The sequence below is a fragment of the Rhinolophus sinicus genome, chromosome 1 (genome assembly GCF_057876585.1).
Source record: "Rhinolophus sinicus isolate RSI-liver-muscle chromosome 1, RSI-T2T, whole genome shotgun sequence".
Lineage (NCBI taxonomy): Eukaryota > Metazoa > Chordata > Mammalia > Chiroptera > Rhinolophidae > Rhinolophus > Rhinolophus sinicus.
This window is the reverse complement of record NC_142501.1, coordinates 121,059,291-121,082,012: the sequence shown is the minus strand read 5'-3', so window position 1 is coordinate 121,082,012 and position 22,722 is coordinate 121,059,291. Positions and strand designations below refer to the sequence as shown.

At 35.2% G+C, this 22,722-nt stretch overlaps 1 protein-coding gene across 2 annotated transcripts in view; it reads right to left on the bottom strand.

The window, feature by feature from the left end:
- The window catches only part of PLXDC2 (plexin domain containing 2), a 391,914-nt gene that overhangs the window by 75,108 nt on the left and 294,084 nt on the right, over window positions 1-22,722 (bottom strand). For both annotated transcript variants that reach the window (XM_019756009.3, XM_088789077.1), the window contains 2 exons: window positions 21,950-22,045; window positions 21,641-21,722 (listed from right to left, as the gene is read on the bottom strand). In XM_019756009.3, coding sequence (XP_019611568.1) covers window positions 21,641-21,722; window positions 21,950-22,045 — 178 coding nt within the window. The remainder of the gene's footprint in view (window positions 1-21,640; window positions 21,723-21,949; window positions 22,046-22,722) is intronic.

Here is a 22,722-nt window from a genome sequence, read left to right as displayed (position 1 = left end):
TTAAACTTTTAAAACATATTATTAACTATTTGTGTTTCTATATTTTTGAATCATATACTCATTTATTTTCCCCATTTTATTTGAGCTTTTCTTTTTTAAAAAAATATGATTTCTATGAATTGAGAGCATTAAATCTCTGTTAAATAGTTCATCTGTCTGTAAGTTGCCATTCAAATCTAAATATGAATTTTTTTTGCTATATAGCCATTTGTATTTTTACGTTGTGAAGTTTTTCAACCTTTTCTTTCATGATTTATTTGTTTGCTTTTTCCTCAAAAAGGCCTCTACTTCTTCAGCATTAAGTAATATTTGCCATAGTTTTTCTAAGTTAGCCCATTATTTCATTTTTTACTTTTAGTTCTCTAATTTATTCTAAACTTATTTTGGCATTTGGTGTGAAGTAAGACTCAAATTTAAACAAAAAACTTTATTCAAATAGATGGCTAAGAGTCCCAGGATCATTTGTTAAACAATAGCTCTTCACCCATTTTGGGGAAACTGCATGTTTTATTACATAATAAACTCATATGCTAAGGCCTATTTCTCAAATTGTATGCTTTCCCACTGATTGCTTTGTTTCTTCTTATGGAATTACTATAAATATTTCATTATTATAGTTTTTTAAACTAAATTTATTGGGGTAACAATGGTTAGTAAAGTTATATAGATTTTAGGTGTACAATTCTGTAATACATCATCTATATATCATGTTGTATGTTCACCACCCAGAGTCAGTTCTCTTTCCATCACCATATATTTGACCCCCTTTACCCTCTTCAACCACCCTCTTCCCTCCTTACTCTCTGGTAACCACTAAACTATCGTCTGTGTCTATGAGTTTTTGTTTCTTTGTTTCTCTTGTTCCTTTGTTGCTTTCAGTTCATTATTATAGTTTTATATGTCATAATTTAATACTGAGTAGTTTAAGTCTTCCATTATTCGTCTTATTTTAAAATTTTTCTTGAGCAGTCTCACTGATTTACTCTTTTCTGTGATTTTTATAATCACATTATGATGTTTCAAAAAATAATCCTATTATGAATTTGATAGAATTGATGTAGAAATAATTGACATTTTATACATAGTAGTTTTTAATCCATACAATGTTTTTTAGGGGTTCTTTTAATTGCCTCATCAAACTTTCACTGTTTTTTTCACTTTTTTTTACACATTATTAAGTTTGTTAGTAACTATTTTTATCTATTTTTGCTACTGTTAAGGATTTTTAATGATTGCATTTTCTAAATGGTTATATCTGACCATTGTAGAGCTATTGATTTCTGTGTAGTTATTTTATAACTGGTCCCTTTATTTCCACATAATAATGTTACATAATAGTGGTAATCACATCCTTGCCGTCTTCCTTATTTTAATAAGAATGTCTCTGGTGCTTATATTTCTCCCATTGTTATGAACTAATATTTATTATTGTATTAATATGTATCCCTCTGCCTCAGTCTGCTAACATTTTTATTAGGAAAGAATATATTTTATCAATTTTTTTTTCCATCTATCAAGATGACCAAATGAGCATCAATATTAATCCTATCAATTGTATGAGTATTAGATTTCTTTAGACTAAGCATGTTTGTATTTATGGAATAAATTTATTATTTGGTTGTGTTAAAATTATTTTAACTTTATTGGATTTGATTCTTAACTCTTGGGGTTCTAAGCATGTTTGTATTCATGGAATAAATTTATTATTTGGCTGTGCTAAAATTATTTTAACTTTGTTGGATTTGATTCCTACCTCTTGGAGTTTTAAAATTCTATCCTCATAAACATCTATAGCTAGCATCATATATAATGAAGACTGAATGCTTTCCTCTTAAGATCAGAAACAAGACAAAACAGAAACAAGAAAAAATAGGAAGAGGGGTGGTAGAAAAGAGTAAAGGGGGTCAAATATATGGTGATGGAAGGAGAACTGACTCTGGGTGGTAAGCACATAATGTGATATATAGATAAGGTATTATAGAAATGCACACTTAAAACCTCTGTAATTTTACTAACCAAGACATCATATATAATGAAGACTGAATGCTTTCCTCTTAAGATCAGAAACTCTCACTGCTTCTAATCAACATTGCACTGTACCGTTTGACAAGACAAAGAGAAGTTAGAACCCAAGAATATGAAGCTTTGGGAGAATAGTCAAATCATTATTGTTTCCTGCCGTGTGTCTTATATGAGTGTAAAGTAAAAATAGAGAGGTCAACTTATACACAGCTCAATTAAGTGGCAAAAACAAGACAGCCATACCAGATTATATAATCACTGAACAGCTGAGACTCATAACAACCATCATTACAGATACAAAGTCATATTCATTATAATTTTGGAAACTTGAAAAGCTAATAGCTTAACGACTCCAATGACAAAGTCAGCTATATCCGATAGGATATCTTAGGGTTAAATGTTCAAAATAAAAGGGTGAACTTTTTGAGTAGGGTGTCAATTGTAGGCTACTAAAAAGATAAAAGTTGGTAGGTATTCCTCTATAAAACACTGAGATTAGTATATATTACTAAAGGAAGCCAGAAACCTATGGTCATAGAGAAATCTGTCAATATAGTGAGCTGCAGAAATGATCAGCTCCAGGATTTCCAGAGGAGGGTAGCCATGGGGGTCAGATGATATGGAAATTCAAACAACAACCATGGCTTAGCATTTTCATTGACACCTTCCCTTTACTTTCTACAAACTCCTTTTCAAATCACTTCCCTCTCATTTCTAACATTGTTTCCTTGCCTTCTTTTTTACTGAAGCCCCATTTACCATGAAACTTAACCCAAGCTGCGCTCCCAGAGAAGTGTCCTGTGATACAGAATTACCCTTCTCTCCTGTCATGCAGACCCCGGTGGGGTCTCTGTTCCTGCCTCCAACAAGAGAATGTAGGACATGGTGAGGCCAAAAAGGAACACCCACGGAGCCATAGGTAGGGGAGTCATACTACTATATTCTCGCTGGCAGCACTATAGTCTCACTGGAGGCTGGATCCACACTGTCCGCAACCCGCCATCCTAACTGCAATCAGTGCTTGCCAGCCCAGCCGCCATCTTCTTGCCAGCCCCCATTTTTCTGCTAGCGTAGCCACAGCAGTTATATTAGTGGCCAATGGCTCACTGGTTACAGCTGACGGCCAACTAGCCACAGCTGATGGCCATCCAATCACAGTTGATGGCCATTTACTACCTGAGCCAGCACCTTTCTATGTGAGGCCGAGAGCCTGGAAACTGCTTTCTGGGGCTCTGTCCCCACATCTCCAGTGCAAGCTTCAGTAAAGGTTATAGCACCCAGCTTAAGGACAGAACATTTATTATCTAATCAAAGTTATATAGTTATATAGTTAGAAATGCATATCAAGTCTTTATTTTAGCAAGGGCTATTAACATTTAAAAATCAAACTTGTTATCACAACATTGTGAAGAAAACATTTCTTTACTGATTGATCTTAAATTTAGTTTGGGCAACTAGCCAGAGTCTGGCTGAAAAAATGTTTTAACAATTTTACTCCTTATTTATGAAAGATTTTTAACTCTTTTAGAAACATTATAACCCTCCAAAGAAGATAAATGATAATCAGGCTGAGGTAGGATAATTGAGCAAGACTATGATTACAATTAAAGAGAGTTTTATTTGTTTTTCCAAATTTTTATATATATATATATATATATATATATATTTACATATGTTTTTATATATAAATACATATATATATTTATATATATTTTGGCACCCTCTTTATTTATATATATTATTTATACATTATATACTATATTTTTTATGTGTAAATACGGAGGGTGCCAAAAAATGTATACACATTTTAAGAAAGGAAAACTGTATTAAAATTGTAATACTCAATATATACTGATAACAAAAGATGAATACAAGTCACATTTGACTTCTGCAATTATAAGAAGTGCTCAAAGTGATTACCATCAGCATCCAGACACTTCTGATTACAGCGAACTACTGCTTGAGCAATGTTGACTAAAGTGTCCACTTGTATACATTTTTTTTGGCAACACCGGTATATACGAGGTCTAACAATTAAGTTTGCAAACTTGTTGCAGTGATGTTGCTAACATTTTTTGATATCAGAGGAATTATTCATTATGAATTTGTACCATCTGAACAGTTAATCAAGTTTACTATTTGGAAGTGCTGAAAAGGCTGCATGAAAAAATTTAGACAACCTGAACTTCTCGCCAACAATTCATGTCTCTTGCATTACGACAATGCACCAGCTCACACAACACTGTCTGTGAGGGAGTTTTAGCCAGTAAACAAATAACTGTATTGGAACACCCTCCCTACTCACCTGATCTGGCCCCCCCAGTGACTTCTTTCTTTACCCAAAGATAAAGGGAATATTGAAAGAAAGACATTTTGATGACATTCAGGATATCAAGTGTAATATGACGACAGCGCTGATGGCCATTCCAGAAAAAGAGTTCCAAAATTGCTTTGAAGGGTGGACTAGGCGCTGGCATCGGTGCATAGTTTCCCAAGGGGAGATTTTGAAGGTGACCATAGTGATATTCAGTGAAGAGGTATGTAGCACTTTTTCTAGGATGAGTTTGTAACTTAATTGTTATAGCTCATATATGTGTGTGTGTGTGTGTATATAATGTTGTATATTTTTATTTTAGAACAGGAAGATTATATTTATCGGTAATTATTTCTACGAGGAAAATTAATCATTTTTGGGCTTTTAGAATACATGTTTATAAAGTGATAATTTCATCTGAAGAACAGTGCTATTCTTTCCACTTAATTATATGTGCAACTTTTGGAGCCCTGTCTCTGGGTAGTATACTGCATTTCCCCGAAAATAAGACCTAGCAGGACCATCGGCTCTAATGCATCTTTTTGGAGCAAAAATTAATGTAAGACCCGGTCTTATATTATGTAAGACCCGGTCTTATATTATAGTAAAATGAGACCGGGTCTTATATTAATTTTTGCTCCAAAAGATGTATTAGAGCTGATGGTCCAGCTAGGTCTTATTTTCGGGGAAACACGGTACTAGGATATTCTGAAGAATTTAGGAGCATAGTAAATTGTATCACATCAGAAAAGAGAACTCCACCTTCCCACACTTGACTCCCTCTCTGAATTCGGGCACTAAGGGCAATGGAATCTCTAGTCTTGAATTAATAATTAAAAACTTATTAACAATTTTCAATGTGCTACTGGGGCACTGCCCCCCCAACAAAAAATTGTCTCATTTAATATGGGTATGATGGGAAAAAGAAAGAGGAGGAAGTGGAGATTACTGATAGGGTTCAAGCATGTCATAGTTGACATGTGTTCAATAACTGTCTGATACATAATTCTCACCCCAACCTGGCAATATTCAACACAATTATCCCCATTTAACTGCCAAAACATTTAGTGGAAAGAGCATGAGCTTTAGAATTGCACACATAAAATTGTGTTCAGTTCTTGAAGCTGCCATCAATTGTGATCCATGGCAAATTATTATTAAAGATTAGTGGGTGGGATCTATGGCAAGTTATTACCGGAGATTCAGCTTCTGTAAATGGAGATTGTAAAATCTACCTTTGATGAGTGTTGGTGAAGATTAAATGAGATAATATAGATGAAGCACTCTTTTGGTGATTGACGTAGTAAGTGCTCAATAAATGTATCAGTAAGTTATTTCATATATATTTTTAAACCATTCATAGTATCTAGCACAGGTTGAAAAAGTGCTTACTGAAGACAAAAGACATTGGAAACTGATCTATAACTGAAAAATCTACATAATATCCTCCAAGTCCTGAGCCAGCTTCTTTAACCACCAAAGTCAGGGATATAACACAAAGAGGAGAAATCTTCTCTTTCTGATGAAAGAATTCTTCCAGAATCTAAAAACTCCTTGCCAAGCATCCAACTTTGCTATCATTGTAGAACAGAAGTGAGAGTCGTGTCGTCCGGGAAAAGAAAAAACAAAGGAGAAAAAGGAAACAATTTTTCTTAATGGCTGTGAGCCATGGGAACAAACACTCAGTTACAAATAAAACTACTGGAAGTTTCACGATTCCAATTTTTGACACCCTTTCTTAAAATTTCTTGACTTCATACTATGCTTAAATGACACCTTCAAATGCATAAAAGTGGATAGAAAGAGCAGTGATTTTTACTGTGTGGTTGGCTCAGAAAAAGGAACATAAAGTTATGGGGGTTGAGGTGTGCCGTGCCTCTGTAAAATGCCACCCTTTACCAATAAATTTTTATTCCATGGTGCTCAGGTTAATGGCTCCTGGACTTTCAGAATTGTCTCTCCCTCAGTTTCAATGATGCATGAATCAATTCACCTCTGTCTGCCAACAAAGCAAAGATGGGCTCTGGCAAGGAACAAGAAATCCCTTTGATGAGAGGATTGCCTCATAAAAGAAAGGTCTTTATCCTCACTGATTTTTTTTTTTTAATCTAAAAAGTTTCAGAATATTACTTGGAATGCTGAGATTACAGAGAAATGGATAAAGATGGTTATTTCTAGTTTCTCAGAGAACCTGTAAGCTTGAAATTTTTCTTTACTCTTGTTTTGACCCATCAGCATTTAGGAAAAGACTCAAAGAGAAGACGAGAGACCATTACATTTGACACCATCTCCTCAAGAAGAGTAACTGATAAAATGTACCAGACATATAAATGTCTCCTTCTGTCTCTCGTTGTTTAAGAGACAAAGTGTTTCTAATCACAGTGGGTTTAGGTCCTTGTAAATGATCTGCACAAAGAATGAAGGGATTAATAAGGTTAGTATTTTTAAACTAGGAAACCTGCATTAATCACAGATTTTCAAGCTCTTTCCAGAGTTCAGGGTTTAGTTTTGCAGAGGCCTCCAGGACTTCTGTAGTGGGTGAGGAGGAAGTGGGAGAACAGTGAACCCCCACCTCCCCACCCCACCCCAGACTTTACTCAAGGGAGATCTAATTTTATCTGCTTTGTATTTGCAGTTTCATTGTTCAAAAATGTTTCTCCTGCTTAGGAAGAAAAAATTCGAAAACCATTTTATTGAATCATTTGTTCACTTCACCTGATTAATTAATCTAGGCTTGTTATCATTATATTTTACAATGGAATTACATCTTTCAGGCAAATCTTTCAGCTCATTTAAAAAATGGTAATATTAACATTGACAGGGCACTCCAAGAAGACAAGCAACGTTTTCCTCCGTTTGTCCCTAGAAGATGCAATTTAAGGCATTATAAATCCCAGATAATAGAACCTGAGTGAATCTTACAACGACCAGAAGAACAGTTTCTTATATTTGCTTGATGATTTTTTGATAATGTGCTTCCATATTTTTCAAGAGATATAATATTTGTGAGATAACTTTTCTAAGATCCAGGTTAAATAAGAGTATCTTTTTATACGTGTGTGGTGGTCCATATTTGCTTAATCATTCCAACTTGAAAATCGTCATTGTTCCATCTTATCAATTTACTTTGATCAAAGTATTGATGTTTCTCCATTCATATCTTTGGCTCATGGTAAATTTAGCTTTATCTTTTAATGTCTCAAGTGTGATTACTCCAAGGAGAAGCAAATTAATTTTGGTGGAAACACTTCCAAGACTTCTAGAGTTTGCTGCAATGTTATACAAGATAATTTCCTTATTATTTAAAAGGGTATGTATGAGAATTTTGAAATATACATATTTGAATTCAATTTGCCCCTTGAAGTCTAAGTTGTAATATCAATGCTTAAAAAATAGTGTGTAAACTTTAGTATAAAGTTTTGTTTCCTTTTAAAATTTTTGTTATTCTCTCCACATTATGAATCTGTGTGCTCACCTGGAAGTGTCTGTTTCTAAGACTGCACCAGGCACAGGTCCTTATGCAGATAACCAACAATGTATTAGTAAGTTCATTCCACTTAAGGAATGATTCTGGACATAAAATAGCGTTCTGCTTCCTTATTTCCTTGCTTTATTCTACATCAGCTTTGCCAAGCATATAAAATATCAAATTACTAAATGCTAATTTCTATTAGAGTTTCATGCAGCTCATGTGTACAAATGTTCTATGTCTTATTAAAGGCAGCAAAAAAGAAGGATTTTAAGAATTTGGTTGTGAAGCAATTTTCTGCTTCATAAAATACAGTTCGTGTCACTTTATGCTAACAGAAGCATTCTTGGATATGTAGTTTTTTCTTCAGATGTGCTTTTAATGAAACTGACTTAGTATTTCAGAGCACATTCCTTTAACCCACATAGAAAAATATTTATAGCAAAAGTGATATAAGCATATGTAGAATGAGTATGTAGACCTGAATTTTCATGTTATCCTTTCTTTCAGCTCAAAGGCCCATCAATTCAACACTCAAAAAATTTTATATTATTCATTTTCAAACACTATTATATGAGTATGACCTGGTCTTTCATTTACTGTCTAACGTTTCCTTGGGTGATGCTCTTTAAATTGTCTAATTTGCCCCATGTCACTATCTACTTCATGAAACTTCCTCAAACCTGATAGTCAATATTTTCTTCCAAAAGAATTTATTGTGAATATGTATTTTACTTTTTTTCATTAATCAACATATTTGTTATATGTCCTCCATTTATCTGGCAAACTTTTCCAGTCAAAGACCAGACAGTAAATACTTCAGGTCGTGTGGGCTATAAGGTGTCTATCAGAGGAATTCCATTACAGAGAATAACTGAATGAACCTAGAAATTCTAGCACGGCCTCAGGTTCTGAATACACAACTGTGTTTAAAACTTGGACAATAACTGGAACTCCCAGAATGGAGTTAGGGAAGGTGACCATATAATTTATGGGGCAAACCACTACAATTTTGAGAGAGAAAGGAGAGAGAGAAAGGAATGAGACACTGCAACAACAGGCCGGAGTACGCCTGTCCTGAGAAAACTGAGCATATGGCATTTAGGGAATGAATCTGATTCTCACACTTCACAGACATTTCTTGTCACAAAATCTGTGCTCACCTTCAGTAAGCTTTTCCACTCAAGTTTTCCTGTATATGTATCTCTTACCACGTATGTATTCTTGTTCACTTTGCTATTTTAGACAATGTAGGTTTATGCTTTCACGCTAAAATTTAAATGTATTCTGAAGTATTTTATGCCCATTCCTCAAGAATTATGCTCTCTTCTCGGAGACTGGGTCAGATGTCTGTTTATGATCCATCTTCTGACATACGAGTAGAAAACGAGAGTAAAGTGATAGGTAGAGGAGTAAATCTTCTATACGAAATAAAAAATCCTTCGTATACCATTTTTGCTGCATGTCGTTTTAATCTTTTTTCCCCCATGAGAATTCTATCTACGTGCTATTTTTATTTCTACAATTCATGATTTTTGTTTTTTTTCATGAAGACTCTGTCTTGCAATCATGCACTTTGCAATAATATAACCTCAATTACTGTTGAAGGAAACTTTACCTGTATCTTTTACAACAAACCATTCAAATAAGGTTTGAAGATGTTAATGTACATATGCCAATAAAATCTTTTTAGTAGGCAAGGGAGGGGACCCTCCCCCTTTCCTGATTGACATTCTGCTTTGGATTGCTAATCAGCATATATGAATATACTTTTTAAACTACATGTGCTAAGATTAGGCACAGAAGCATGATGGAGAAATTTCAACACTAGTATTTGTTTCTTTTTTCATCTATCCCAACTATTCACCCTTCAAAATTTTTCTATTTTAAATTTTGGCTCCACCAGTTACTAGTTCCCTGACCTTGGCTAAAGCTTCTCAACCTTCCTAATTCTCGTTCACTTAATCTATAAAACAGGGATCCTAACACTTGCCTCTTAATGTGATTGCAAGGATTGAATGAGATAATAGAATTAAAAGATTTTAGTGGGAGTAAAGGCTTTCGTGTGATGCCTAGCACATAGTACATATAGAATAAAAGTTAGCTATTATAATTATTTTAACTATCTCCCTGTGTAAGGCATTTCTCTACCTTAAAACAATTCCCCTGTCCTTTCTTTCAAAGCTCATGCAATTTAGCAGCAACAGCAGGAGGCAATCTGGGCAGGCATAAAATAAACCTGTGTGCCGGCTGGGTGCAAAGGGAGACATTAATTTTGATTAGGGGACAGGTCAATAGAGAGGTCTTCTCAGGTGATCGGAAGACATTATTTTAGGCATATAAAATCTGTGTATTATTAGGAGCAGAGCCTATCAGAAATTGTTGCAGCCAAGGTCATGTTCATAGAGAAAATAGCTCCCCCTTGATTATGAATTGTCATTGAAGGGAAAATTCAAGAGCTGAGATGAAAGAAAAAAGTGGCTCTCCGGAAAGGACTAAAAAAATGAGTCTCACTAACCTAGAATCTGCCAATTGCTTTTCTTTCACCCCAGAAAAGGAAAACTTGAATGCTAATCTTTGTTCAAAGGATAAATCTTATTTTTATCCTGAAATACCTTTTTCATTGTTTTTCCCTAATAACGTATACCGGCTTGGTCAGACTGCGCTACAGTTATATAAAAAGATACGTAGGTGTTCTCAGAACTAAAGAAATAGCAGGATTATTATATGCATTGCTGTATTACTGGAGTTCCTGAACTTGTCCATGAATGACAGAATTCCTATCATAAAATTTCCCTGAAAACTCTGGGCAGGCCTTTGTAATGGGTAAGATTGTACCCCTGACTCAGGACATGACAGAAAATAAACACTCTAACATTTAGAAAATTCATAAAAATTTTTAGTATGTTCATATCAAGAATTATGAAATAGTCTGTCGTGCGGGAGACTCTGCTCGCTGCGCCATGTGTCGTGCGGGGAGGCCTGCGGGGTCTCAGCTCCCGCTCCCCACACAAGAACGCAGGATATGGTGAGGCCAAAAAGGAACACCCACGGAGACATAGGTAGGGGAGTCATACCACTATATTCTCGCTGGCGGCTGGGTTGGAGAAACAGGAAGCAGGAGCCACACTGTTCGCAACCCTCACTGCACCGCTTGCTAGCTCAACCACCATCTTCTTGCCAGCCCCCATTTTTCTGCTAGCATAGCCACAGCAGTTATATTAGAGGCCAATAGCTCACTGGTTATAGCTGACGGCCAACTAGCCACAGCTGATGGCCATGCAATCACGGTTGATGGCCATTTACTACCTGAGCCAGCACCTTTCCAAGTGAGGCCGAGAGCCTGGAAACTGCACTCCTTGCTCTGTCCCCCACATAGTCATATTTCAACTTCTCTTGGAGATTGATTTTAACAGAAAGCAAAAAATCAGAAACTATTCCAAAGACATTTTTATAATTTTCTTGCAGAAGTCTTGAAAAAGCTGGCTTGAGTATATACATACTGTATTTTGAGTGTCTTTCTAAATTTTGACATTAGATTCCCAGCAAAACAAATATTAAACTATAAACTACTTTTATTAAATGTTCTCTTTTACCAATTGTCAGTCTTTTTAATATATGACTGTTAATCTCAGATTCTCCCAATACTCAATACTTATGTCATTTTATTTTGTTATAGAACCCAGCTGTGAACTTCATTTTTTGCTTTTAAGTTCTTATTTCCTTGTCCTTTAAGGATCATATTTTTTTCCATAATAATTTAGCACCTACTGTTTTTAAATTGAACAAATTCAATTTCATTCTTGGACAATTATCTTTTAATTATTTCCAGGAGAAACTGTTACTGCAAGCTAGCCAAGGGAATGGAATATGTAATATAGCACTGAAATGCTCCACTTTTAGATACTCCATATATGTTTGTTAGATTTCGTTTGTTGAAAATTTAGTTCTCTAAATTATAACTACATAAAATGCAGACATCACAGCTGGTAAACACTTAAGCAAAACTTTAAAATCACTTGGATAATCTTGAGAAAGCAGCTAGAAACAGATGTGATGCTAAATAATTCTACAGATTTTATCTCTACTTTGCCAAATGGTGCTCAGATGGAAGGCAAACACAGCATTCACTGACTGGAAAATCAAATACTACTTAAAAGAATGCCTTGATATTTCAGGTGGGACTTGGTTATCAAGAGACTTGGCTCAAGTACCTGTTGCTTTAGAGTTTGGAAAAAAGAAAGTTGGTTTCTATTCTGAATTCATAGCCATTCTTAGAGACTGGCAGATGGCCAGTGGCCAAAAGGAGACAGATACAAAAATGTAAAATACATAGATAGGCAGATAGATACATAGATAGGTAGATAGATAGATAGGTAGGTAGGTAGGTAGATAGATAGATAGACAGATAAAAATACACAGCTCAACACCATTTTTTAAAAGAAAAGAATTACATGTGCTTTATATCAAAAAGCTAGTAAATCAAATGCTGTCTTTCCAGAGGGAAGAAATGTAGCCTATATTTTCAGCATTGATAATTATCTGCTCCTGAAAGGTTCTTTAACTAGAATTTTCTGAAAAAGTACCCACATTTTTCTAAAATATTTTAACATTGTCACACAGGGTGGCATGAGGGGTCTCTGGTCCCGCTCCCCACATAAGAACACAGGACATGGTAAGGCCAAAAAGGAACACCCACGGAGCCATAGATAGGGGAGTCATACCACTATAGTCTCGCTGGTGGCTGAGCTGGCGACACAGGAAGCAGGAGCCACACGATCCGCAACCTGCCGTCCACCTCTCTCTGCCAACCAACCCCACTTGCTAGCTGTAATCCGCCATGCCAACTGCAATCCGCTCTTGCCAGCCCAGCCACCGTCTTCTTGCTAGCCCCCATTTGCTGCTAGCGTAGCCACAGCAGTTATATTAGTGGCCAATGGCTCACTGGTTACAGCTGACAGCCAACTAGCCACAGCTGATGGCCATCCAATCACAGTTGATGGCCATTTACTACCTGAGCCAGCACCTTTCCATGTGAGGCTGAGAGCCTGGAAACTGCACTCCTGGCTCTGTCCCCACAAACATACGTATTTCTTTCTTTTAAAAACATTTATTTGTTTGTATATTGATTGATTGATTAAGTGTAGGTAGGTATCAAACTCTACAAAAGGGAATAAGAAGAAATGGTAATAGTCTCTCTATATGCCAATTTCCAATATATTAAGGTTTCCCCAAGGTGAGCTCTGTTAGCAGAATCTTACGTATCTTTTCAAAAGTATTCTCTATATTGAAATATACTTCAAAATGCTTTCATGTAATGGATAAAATAATATCATACCTTATTGTACTGTTACAATTGATTCACACAAAAAGAATTAGTATACTTTTGTTAAAGCTAGGCTTGGAATGCTCAAAAGGAAGAAAGAATTGACTTTAATTTTGTATTCTTAAACACCATTTTGTTTATGCTACTTTTCAGGACAAGCTAATTATTAGAAATGCTAAGATTTTTTATTTAAATTTGAAAGGATTATAAAGGGTCTTGCACTAAAAAAAAAATTCAAATTTCAATTCACCTCTTATAAAGCACTGCACATCAAAACAATTTTCTTATTTGTAGGGCATTTCTACCAGCCCCTTAGTCTATTTGGAACAGTGAATTTCCATGTTGGTAGCAGTCATTGAATAAAAATTTAGAAATCAAAGCTGTTCCAATCATTTTAACTAGCTAGCAGTGTTCTAAAATCTTCTGCTTTATTTATTATATATACAAAACTTGCTTCCTTTTATCAAGACCCAGTTCATTAACTCCAAATAGATTTTAACAACAAACATTTTTAACTTTAGAACTTTTTGCTATAATATTTCCCTATTCCAAATTAGGAATACGTGTTTTCATACAACTTTGGCATAACCACTGCAGGCTTGCAGGACTCTTAGCCCACATGCGCAAGATCAGAATTTCCACCTTGTTCTTAGAACACAGGGCTTCCTGAAAAGGTTTATTAAAAAGTGAAATTCTTGGGCTCTGCTCTGGACCTCCTGAATTTGAATCCCTTCGTGATCTGCAGAGAACTCCGCATTTTAACAAGCTCCTGTGGCAATTCTTATTTGTCCCAATATTTGAGAACTACTAAGGTTGGGGCCACTCAGATCTAAAGAATATAAAAATCAAATACATTTAGATGACACATATATTTCATGTTTCAGGGTATAGAGTCACAGAGCTTTAACTGATTTGGCCAAGATTAGTCAGTTAATTGTTGGCTGTGCCACTCAGTCTTCAGCTATCCAGTCTAATCCACCTCAGACAACAAAACATGGCCCCCTCACTAGTATCAATTTTGGGAATTTTGATCCTTTTGAATAATGTAGAAATACTTCAATTCTGGACTCCTTCTGAACCTTGACTAGCTAGTACTCCTTGATACAGAAAGCCCAATACACTTCATCAGAATACACTAAAGAGAAAGAATGTCATTTAGCTTAGACTTGGGTCAGTTTCAGACTGATGTTCTATCCGTTGTTGCTGAGTGCGTATAATTAACACTTAATGTTTTCTGATGCCTTCGATCAGAACTGACAGCAATTCTCTTCCTGTCTGTCGTGACTGGGCGGTGTGACAACAAAACATTCCAATTAATTTTTCTTCAGTTAAATAATTTTGTTGGATCTGATACTTCAGCAAGGACATGCTTTCTATTAGAGACACAAAAATAGATTTTGTTAGAGTTGTAAGTAGCTTAATATTTTGCGCTAAACCGGACATTCAATTTATATACTGAAAATGGCAACATTTTTGGGTATCAGAATATTAATAATCAGTAATTCTGATAAGCAGATGGAAGTGATTTCAACTTGAAAGAAAGTCAATATATTGGAACATAGATCAATGAATGTTTATTTAAATTCTTAAAGCTTGGTGAGTTCTAAATGTGCATCTGAAATGAGGTGCATTTCCAAGCAGAACTTTATCTTAGCCCAATCCATTGAAATGAGCCTAAGGTTATAATTAGTTTTGGATCAGGGATCCTGGATTTCCTATATGGCTTCTACTTGACGATTAGGTCTGGACTTCACACCTTATTACCAAAGCCAGTGGGTTTCCTTATGTGAAAGGATCTTGTAAACGTATAGTATAAAAACATGTAGCTTCAAATATGGTGTCAAAGGGGTGTAGGCTATGGCTTTATCAAGGACATAAAGGGAATCTTTAAACATATGCAATTATACAGGCTCACTACCACTACTGATTTACCTTAATTTTACAAATTTCAGACTTAGTCATATATTCTAAGAGTACATGGCTTGTCAATCAACAATTGCGGGTTTCTGATCCTCTCCTTTCAATCTTAAAATCTTGGACTAAGTTAATTAAGCCTTACAGCTAAATCAGATCAACAGAAAACTTTCTGTGGCCCTCTAAGGATTGCAGTGGAGTTGGTGTCTTACTTGAGGGCTAGATATTGAGGTGAGTAGGTAGGTAAAAGTCATACTGAGTCAAAATATGCTTGAAATTTCCTTAATACCATCCACTCAGGAGCCTGACAGTCTTTTAATAAAACCAGTTCTTCCTCCAGTGTCAGAATGGGCTGTGGGATTTTGGGTTGACCCAAGATGAAGTTGTTGTTGGCTTGTCTTTAGGACCATGTGGTATGAAAAGTACCCACTGCATCTTTATACACTAGAGTCATACTCAGTGCTGCAGATATGCCCATGTTAAGGGGTACATAGGAACGAGATCAAAGGAGGAAGGTATAGTCAACTCTTGTTCGTGTGTTTTTCAAGAGTATAAGATTAATGATTGGGGAAAGGTCAGATCAGCTGCACTACTTAAATTTGTTCTCTCCATCTCTTCTCTCAAACTTAGTTAGCTTAATTTCTGTAAGCTAAATTAGTCAATTTTCAAAATTTAGCTGTGTCTATATACACATGTTTTTTCATTCTTAATTAATTTAAGTTTATAATACATTTTGTATCAATAATGAATTATTAGTCAGTATTTCTGACTTATTCATTTAAAAAAAAATATATATTACATGTGACACTTTCTATTTCTCTTTTTGTTACTGCAAAGAAATTCAATTCATTCAGTGGAAAATAACAGTCAGTGCCAGAGAATGCTCAGAGAACTGTGATAGAAATAATAGGTTGAAAAAATATAGAGAAGTTTTTTGGGAACATCTCTCCTTCATGTCATATTTATTCTAAACTAAATATGTTACACTACTGTTCAGTAAATACAGGTCCTTACCATTAGTAGGGATTTGCCTATTCTATTATTTTGGTAGGTGGAATCATAAAATGTATTTATTCCCCAAATTTTACCAGTGCCACTCTTACGAATCTTATTGGAATTAGGTAAATATAAGGTGGAAAATTCTTTAAAAGTAAGGCACCAAGAGGCTAACTCCCCAGTGTTCAATATGCTTAATTAGAACAGTTGATCTTTAATGCCAGGCATCAGCTTAGTTCTTTCTACAGTGTCAGTGGTTAACACTGACAAGGCCCATGGATAGAAACAGCTAAAGTGAGCAATTAAAATTCTCAAGAAAATGGAAATCTCTGGCCTCAATTATCTGGCCTTAATTCAGTGTAAGTGTATATGCTGAAGTCCTGTATTAGGCCAGGCACTGTTGGGTGCTGTGGAAGACACGAAAATAAGTAAGATTGTGTTTCTACCATTTAAAGAATTTATGTTCTCCTATTTCTCCTTGTTGATTCCTGCTTTTGTCTTCAACTCCATGTGGCAACAATTCAAATCATACCAAAGAGTACTTAATAAAATGTAATACTCATTCTCATGCCTGACCCTGCTCATTATCGTTTCCCCAGAGACAAATGCTGTTTTAAGTCTCATATGTATCTTTTCAGAGGTATTGTCTGTCTATACAAACACATATGTATATCAATATATTTTAAATAATATTATGTAATGGAAAATTAGCACTGTCCTCATTATGCCAAGCAATCAGCTAGTTCCTGGAATCTCTTCTATTTTCAATTTACACTCTCTCCATCACTGATTTCATTCAGTCCCATGAATTTAAATACTATCTATATGATAATGACTCTCCAATCTGAACCTCTAGCCATAACCTCTTTCTGGAATTTCTGGCTTATTTTTTCTACCTACTCAACATTTCCACTTGAATTCTGATAGGCATCTTAAACTGAACTTGTCCCTAACCAAACTCTATTTCTCCTCACCCTACCTAGTCTCTCTATTCCTTGTGCCATCTTATCTAGCTTAAAAAAAAAAAAAAAAAAAAAAAAAAAAAAAGATGCCAGCATCCACTAAATTGCTAGGAAGCATCTTTGATTCTTACCCTATTCCTTTTCTTCTAATTCACTAGTAAGTGATTTGTCTCCTTCCAAAATATACCTCCCATTCATTCATCTCTCTCCATCCCCATAATTATCATCCTTGTCCAAACTGGTATCATTCCTCCTGTAGACTGCTGTATATACTGTCTACTTTTATCTTCCTTCCCTTCAAACAAACAAACAAATCCAAAAAGCACACACAAAAAGCCCCACTATTGTCCATGGAGCAGCCAGAGTTGTATTGTAAAAAAATATAATGGAATCATATCACTTTTCTGCTTAAGTTCTTCTAAAATCAAAGACTTCCTGCCACCCTGAGAATAAAACCCTTGCTGGCTTACCAATCCATCTGTGTCATGGTACTATGCTACCTTTCTGACCTCATCTGATACCATTTGCCCTTCATGCTCCACTCTGAATGCTCTCAACTCACCGCACTTCTTTCCCTTCCTCATCCGAACAAACTTGAACCCACAGCAGGGCCACTGCACTTGCCTGTCCCTTTGAAATACTCTTTTTCTTCACCTTGACATAGCTGTTTCCCTGTCATTCAGATCCAAGTTAATTGTCAGTTCCTCCAAGAAGCCTTTCTTGTATGTCCAGTTAGGGTAACTACTGGATCTTTCAAACACAACAGGTCACTCGTCATCAGATGACATTTTGTTTAATTATTAATTCATGTATTTTCTAGCTTAATAAGCTAAACTCTAAGTTCCACAAGAGCTTTGGCTCTGATGAATACCTGATTATTGTCCTAACTGCCTCAGGGCTTAGACGAGTGCTTGCTGTATACATTAGGGTGGAAAGTATTCAATACATTTTTAAATGGATGAATGAATGGATGAGTATTTTAAGAGCTAAAATATATTTCCTATTTAAAAATAAACTTTTGGAGGATGATGGCTGATGAGACCAAGCTTCAAAAAGGCAAGGTTGTTTAGCCAACAAGTAAACTCCTATTATTCTTACATTACTCTTATCAACTTTGCTATATGTCCCCTTGCATTGTCCTATTTACTTTTAACTTTTTGCCATAGCACTCATCACTTACCATTAACTCTATTTTCCGCGTGTCTCTGCTTAAAAGCAATCTCCCATACTAAAAATGTAAGCTCTGTGAAGGCAGTGATTTTTTTTCTTGTTTACTAACCACTGAATTTGTAATTTAGGATTATAACTTGAACATAGAGACATTCAAAAATTGTTGCTGAATGAGTGAAGATATGAGGTATAGTTGAAAGTGGTTGATTCAAGTTTTCTCAATTTGCAGTGAAGTAAAAGCAGTTTTTCCTAAAGGCAATGGGTCATCTATTCTAGGTAAACACTTTTGATCACGGATCTCTATATATATTCCTATGGCTCAAATTCCTTCAGACATGGGGTAAGCTTTAGTTTTTGCTTCCTGAAAAATGAGAATTAAAGGAAATAAACAAACCAATTAAACTTATCTTTTTAGAGCAAACCCACCTGGAGAGTTTCAATAATCACCACCAACTGATTATCATTCAGGGATAAATGAGAACAAAAGAGAAAGTAAGAAGAGTGGAAGAAAAATCCGCAAGGCACTTTTTGTGCTGCTTAGGATAAGACTTCTTGTTTTATTGAATTTGTTAATAAAAGCTCTAAAGGCTGGGGAAATGCTTCCAGGCAACAAAAGGAAAATTTTGAAGCTCAGAGGTTTAAGGAGAAATTAATAAAATGCAGTGGGGAAATTAAGTTGAACAAAAGTGCAATGAGCCATAGTTAAACCAATTAATTAGGCAGGTTTTGATATGTATATAACTGAGTTGCTGAAGAATTAAACATAAATCCAAGATTTTAAACCAGGGTTTGATATTCAACAAAACAGCAAATAGTAACACACAGGAAGCTCATGTATTTTTCAGTAGTGTTCTTTGATGGATTCCTTCCATATTCATATATATCACCATGTTTCTTTTTTCTATTAATCTTGAAAAAAAACTGTGCTTTCAATAATACACCACCAGCCTTATGCTCTGCTCAATTCTCTTCTGCATTGTTTTTATGCCTAAAAAACAACAACCTGTAACACTTTTTTGCAACATCAATTATATAAAAAAATATTTTTCAGCAGGATGTCTGTCACTTTTCAGGCGATGATGAAGATTAACTTGCTTAGTGCACCTGCAGCCTGGCAGGTGTGAAGAAGAACAGGAAAACGGTCAAGACAACAGGCCTGGCAGTCACACAGATCAGGGATCGATTCCAAATTTAATAGTTAAGAGCAATGAGACCCTGCACAAATATTAGGTTGGTGCAAAAGTAATATGGTTTAAAAGGTTAAAAATAATTGCAATTATTTTTGCACCAACCTAATAACTTAGCTTCTGTCAGCCTCAGTTTCCTCCACTGTAAAAATGTTGCACAAGTTAAATACATTTGAAAATTCCTTGGTACAATGTGTGTAGAGAAATCTCCCAAAACAATAGAAGTAGTAACAGTATAAAGCAGTTTCCAATTTGTGGATGTCTTTTGATTGCCAAAATTGCTTGTTTGGAACTTTAAACATATTCCTACCAATGAGATTAAAATAAACAAAACAAACATAATGAAATGGTTAGTAGAAGGTAGGTTTCTAGACTAATGTCCCAAATCTTCAATTATCATAGCATTATTTTAGACAAGAGTTTTCCTAATAGTACTCTGGCTGGGTGGCAACCGTGACCTGGAGTCCCCTTGATTTTCCTGTTTTCAACATCGCAAGTCCCTCATCCTGGGAAACACTTTGGTCCCAGACAAATCTAATCATGGTTCCCTCATTTGGAACCTAATCATCATTCATTCATTCATTCATCCATTTTTATGCAGCACCACGTACATTTTTAGACACTGAAAATATATGGGCAAATCACCCCTAATAAACCCACAGCCAGCAAAGGAGACAAGTGAACAAATGTCCTATGCTAAAAGCTAATGATGAAGGTACGTTCAGGATACCGGGTAAACATACAATCTGGTGGTTTAGAGCGATTTCTAGCAGAGCTGAGTACTAAGCTGGAACATGAACTACAGTCACACCCCAAACCAGAAGCTCGTACTTTGTTCTTTTGGGCATTTTTCATGTCTGAGCTCAGTATTACTTAAATACTGAAATGCCATATTTTTTTATTCATTTTGGTCATTATCTAAACAGATTTTGAATGACTCTTGGTATGCATGTGATTTTTGTGGAATGTCAGAAAAATAGGAATATAAACGACCACAAACCCTTGATTTTACAGCAATTCTTCCCACGTTGGAAATACAGCTAGTTAAAAATCTGCTTTTAAGAATGCTAATTGCCTGCTTGCTTTTTCATTATTTGAAATTCGTTGCCCAAAGGAAATTATTGGAACAACATGTTAAATTGAACACCAAACGTAAGTTATAATAAATAATACCGTTTTATCCAGAATAATGTAGCGGTTGCCCGAAAGTTAGCAAGTTAAACATGTTTCCTAAAGCTTGTTATCAAGAAACTTGCATTCTATTCTTAGTACTTTTAAAATATTCCTGAACACGCCTCTATCATTACAGCAAATGCTGCAGCAAGATGATAAGACAGACTGCTTACAACAGAAAGTTCTGATGGAACCTGCTTGGAGATTCGGTTCTCCACCTGGAGGAAGAAGCGGAATTTTCACAGAGCCTGAACGCGGGATGGGGACTAATTCTCAGACAGAATATAAGCTCCATGGGGGGTGAAAGGGGCATGGACCACGTCTATATTATTCACTACTGCTTTCCCAGTGCTTGGGACATAACTGATGCGCAAAATGGATGCGTAAATAACAAAACACATTCAAAAGTCTTCACTCTGTATTTGTATTTCTAACAAATGATCATCCAGACTCCTGCAAACTCTAGGGATTGAAAAGTCCTCTTTGCCATTCAGGAAAATCAGTAACCCTCTTTGACATCAGCAAGTGAGGCAGCTTAAGTTTCAGTCAGTTAATTACAACACAGACCAATACTATACATTCTATTTATGTAGAGACCAGTTAGTTTCCTCAGCCTCAGATTATATCTCTCATCATGGCTAGTAACCTTTGAGATATTCAGAGGAATTTACTAAGAATGTGCATGTCATTAAGAGTAAATTATCCTTGTTACAGTAAAGATATCTCACACCATGCTTTCCACAGAACATGGACCAAAAGCATCAACTTAAAGACTCATCAATTGCAATTATCGTCTATCTTAAACCCCAAAGGGATCATGAATGTATGTCAGATAATGATCTTATTGACTATGAAAGTTCTTGGTAATTTTGAACAACCAGACAAAGGAAAGTACTAAAATTCTCACTTGTGAGCATTTTTTCTTTTGTATTTTGGTCATTTTTTGTGTGTGCATGTATACTTGTATATTGTATACTTGAATAATGTATATTTAAATAACGTATATTTAAAATAATCAATATGCCTGATACATTTAAAATTCATTGGAAGAGTAGAAGCAGCGGGTCCTTTTAAAATTTAAAAAATTTTCATATTATTATTTTTTACCTTTGAAGTTTACTACACCAACTGCAGTTGAAACCAATCTGAGAAGATACACAAGGGCCACAACCATTAAACTGGAGACAGGCTAGGAAACAAGAGAGAATAGAGTCATCATGACTAACCGGTAGTTTGGAGAAAACAACAACAACACTTGCTCAACCAAAATAAAAATCACCCACCCATCCCCACAGACGTGCAGGATAAAGATACTCCTGTATGTCAAGTACTGTGTTATAATTATTGGTAAAAAGATCAGATCATCAAACTTGCAAATTGATTTTTCCACCTCAGTATGTTCACATGTTAACTTACTAGGTAATGGGGTCATCTCCACAGCTGAAATATTGGTAATTTTTGACATTTGTAACTCTACTCGGTGGTATTCATAAATTGTTCTTCTTCGAACATCTGGAAAAACAAAAGTAGAAAAAAAATCAAATTTCAATATTTCTTTACCTATAAAACAACAGTGTTTTAATAATGAATGTAGAAGTGTATATTTTCAGCTAGTGCAGTTTTAAAATAAAGATTTAAAATAGCAATCCTTTTGAAGAGATTGATTATAAAAAACCCCCGAAAATCTAAAACCAAAAACCAAAAAAAAAAAAAAAAAAAAAGAGAGAGAGAATGACAATCATGTGCCCATATACCCAGAAGTCTTTTTATCAATGACATTGAAAATGTTGATTAGGGTCTCAGATATCTTACTTCATTAGTGAGGCTCCAATCCATTGCTAACCAGAGTATACTTAAGACATTTTCTAAACAGGTTTATATATTTTGAAAGATTTTAACATAAGAAATCAAGGAGTTAAGATGACATCATTTATCCCAAATACAGTGAATCCTTTAGGAATGGGTAGCAATTAAAAAATTTTTACAGCCTAAATAAAATTGGTTTTGCCAAAAAGAGTCTGACTGCTTTAAAGGTTTGGAATAAATATTGTTTCTTTAACAATAGTAAAAACAGAACTTAAAAAAATCTGTACTGCTATTTATTAAATATACAATATCATATCTAAGGAAGGTTAATAATTTGCACTGCTATTGCATGTAGGAATTTATAATAATTCATCAGGAAATCC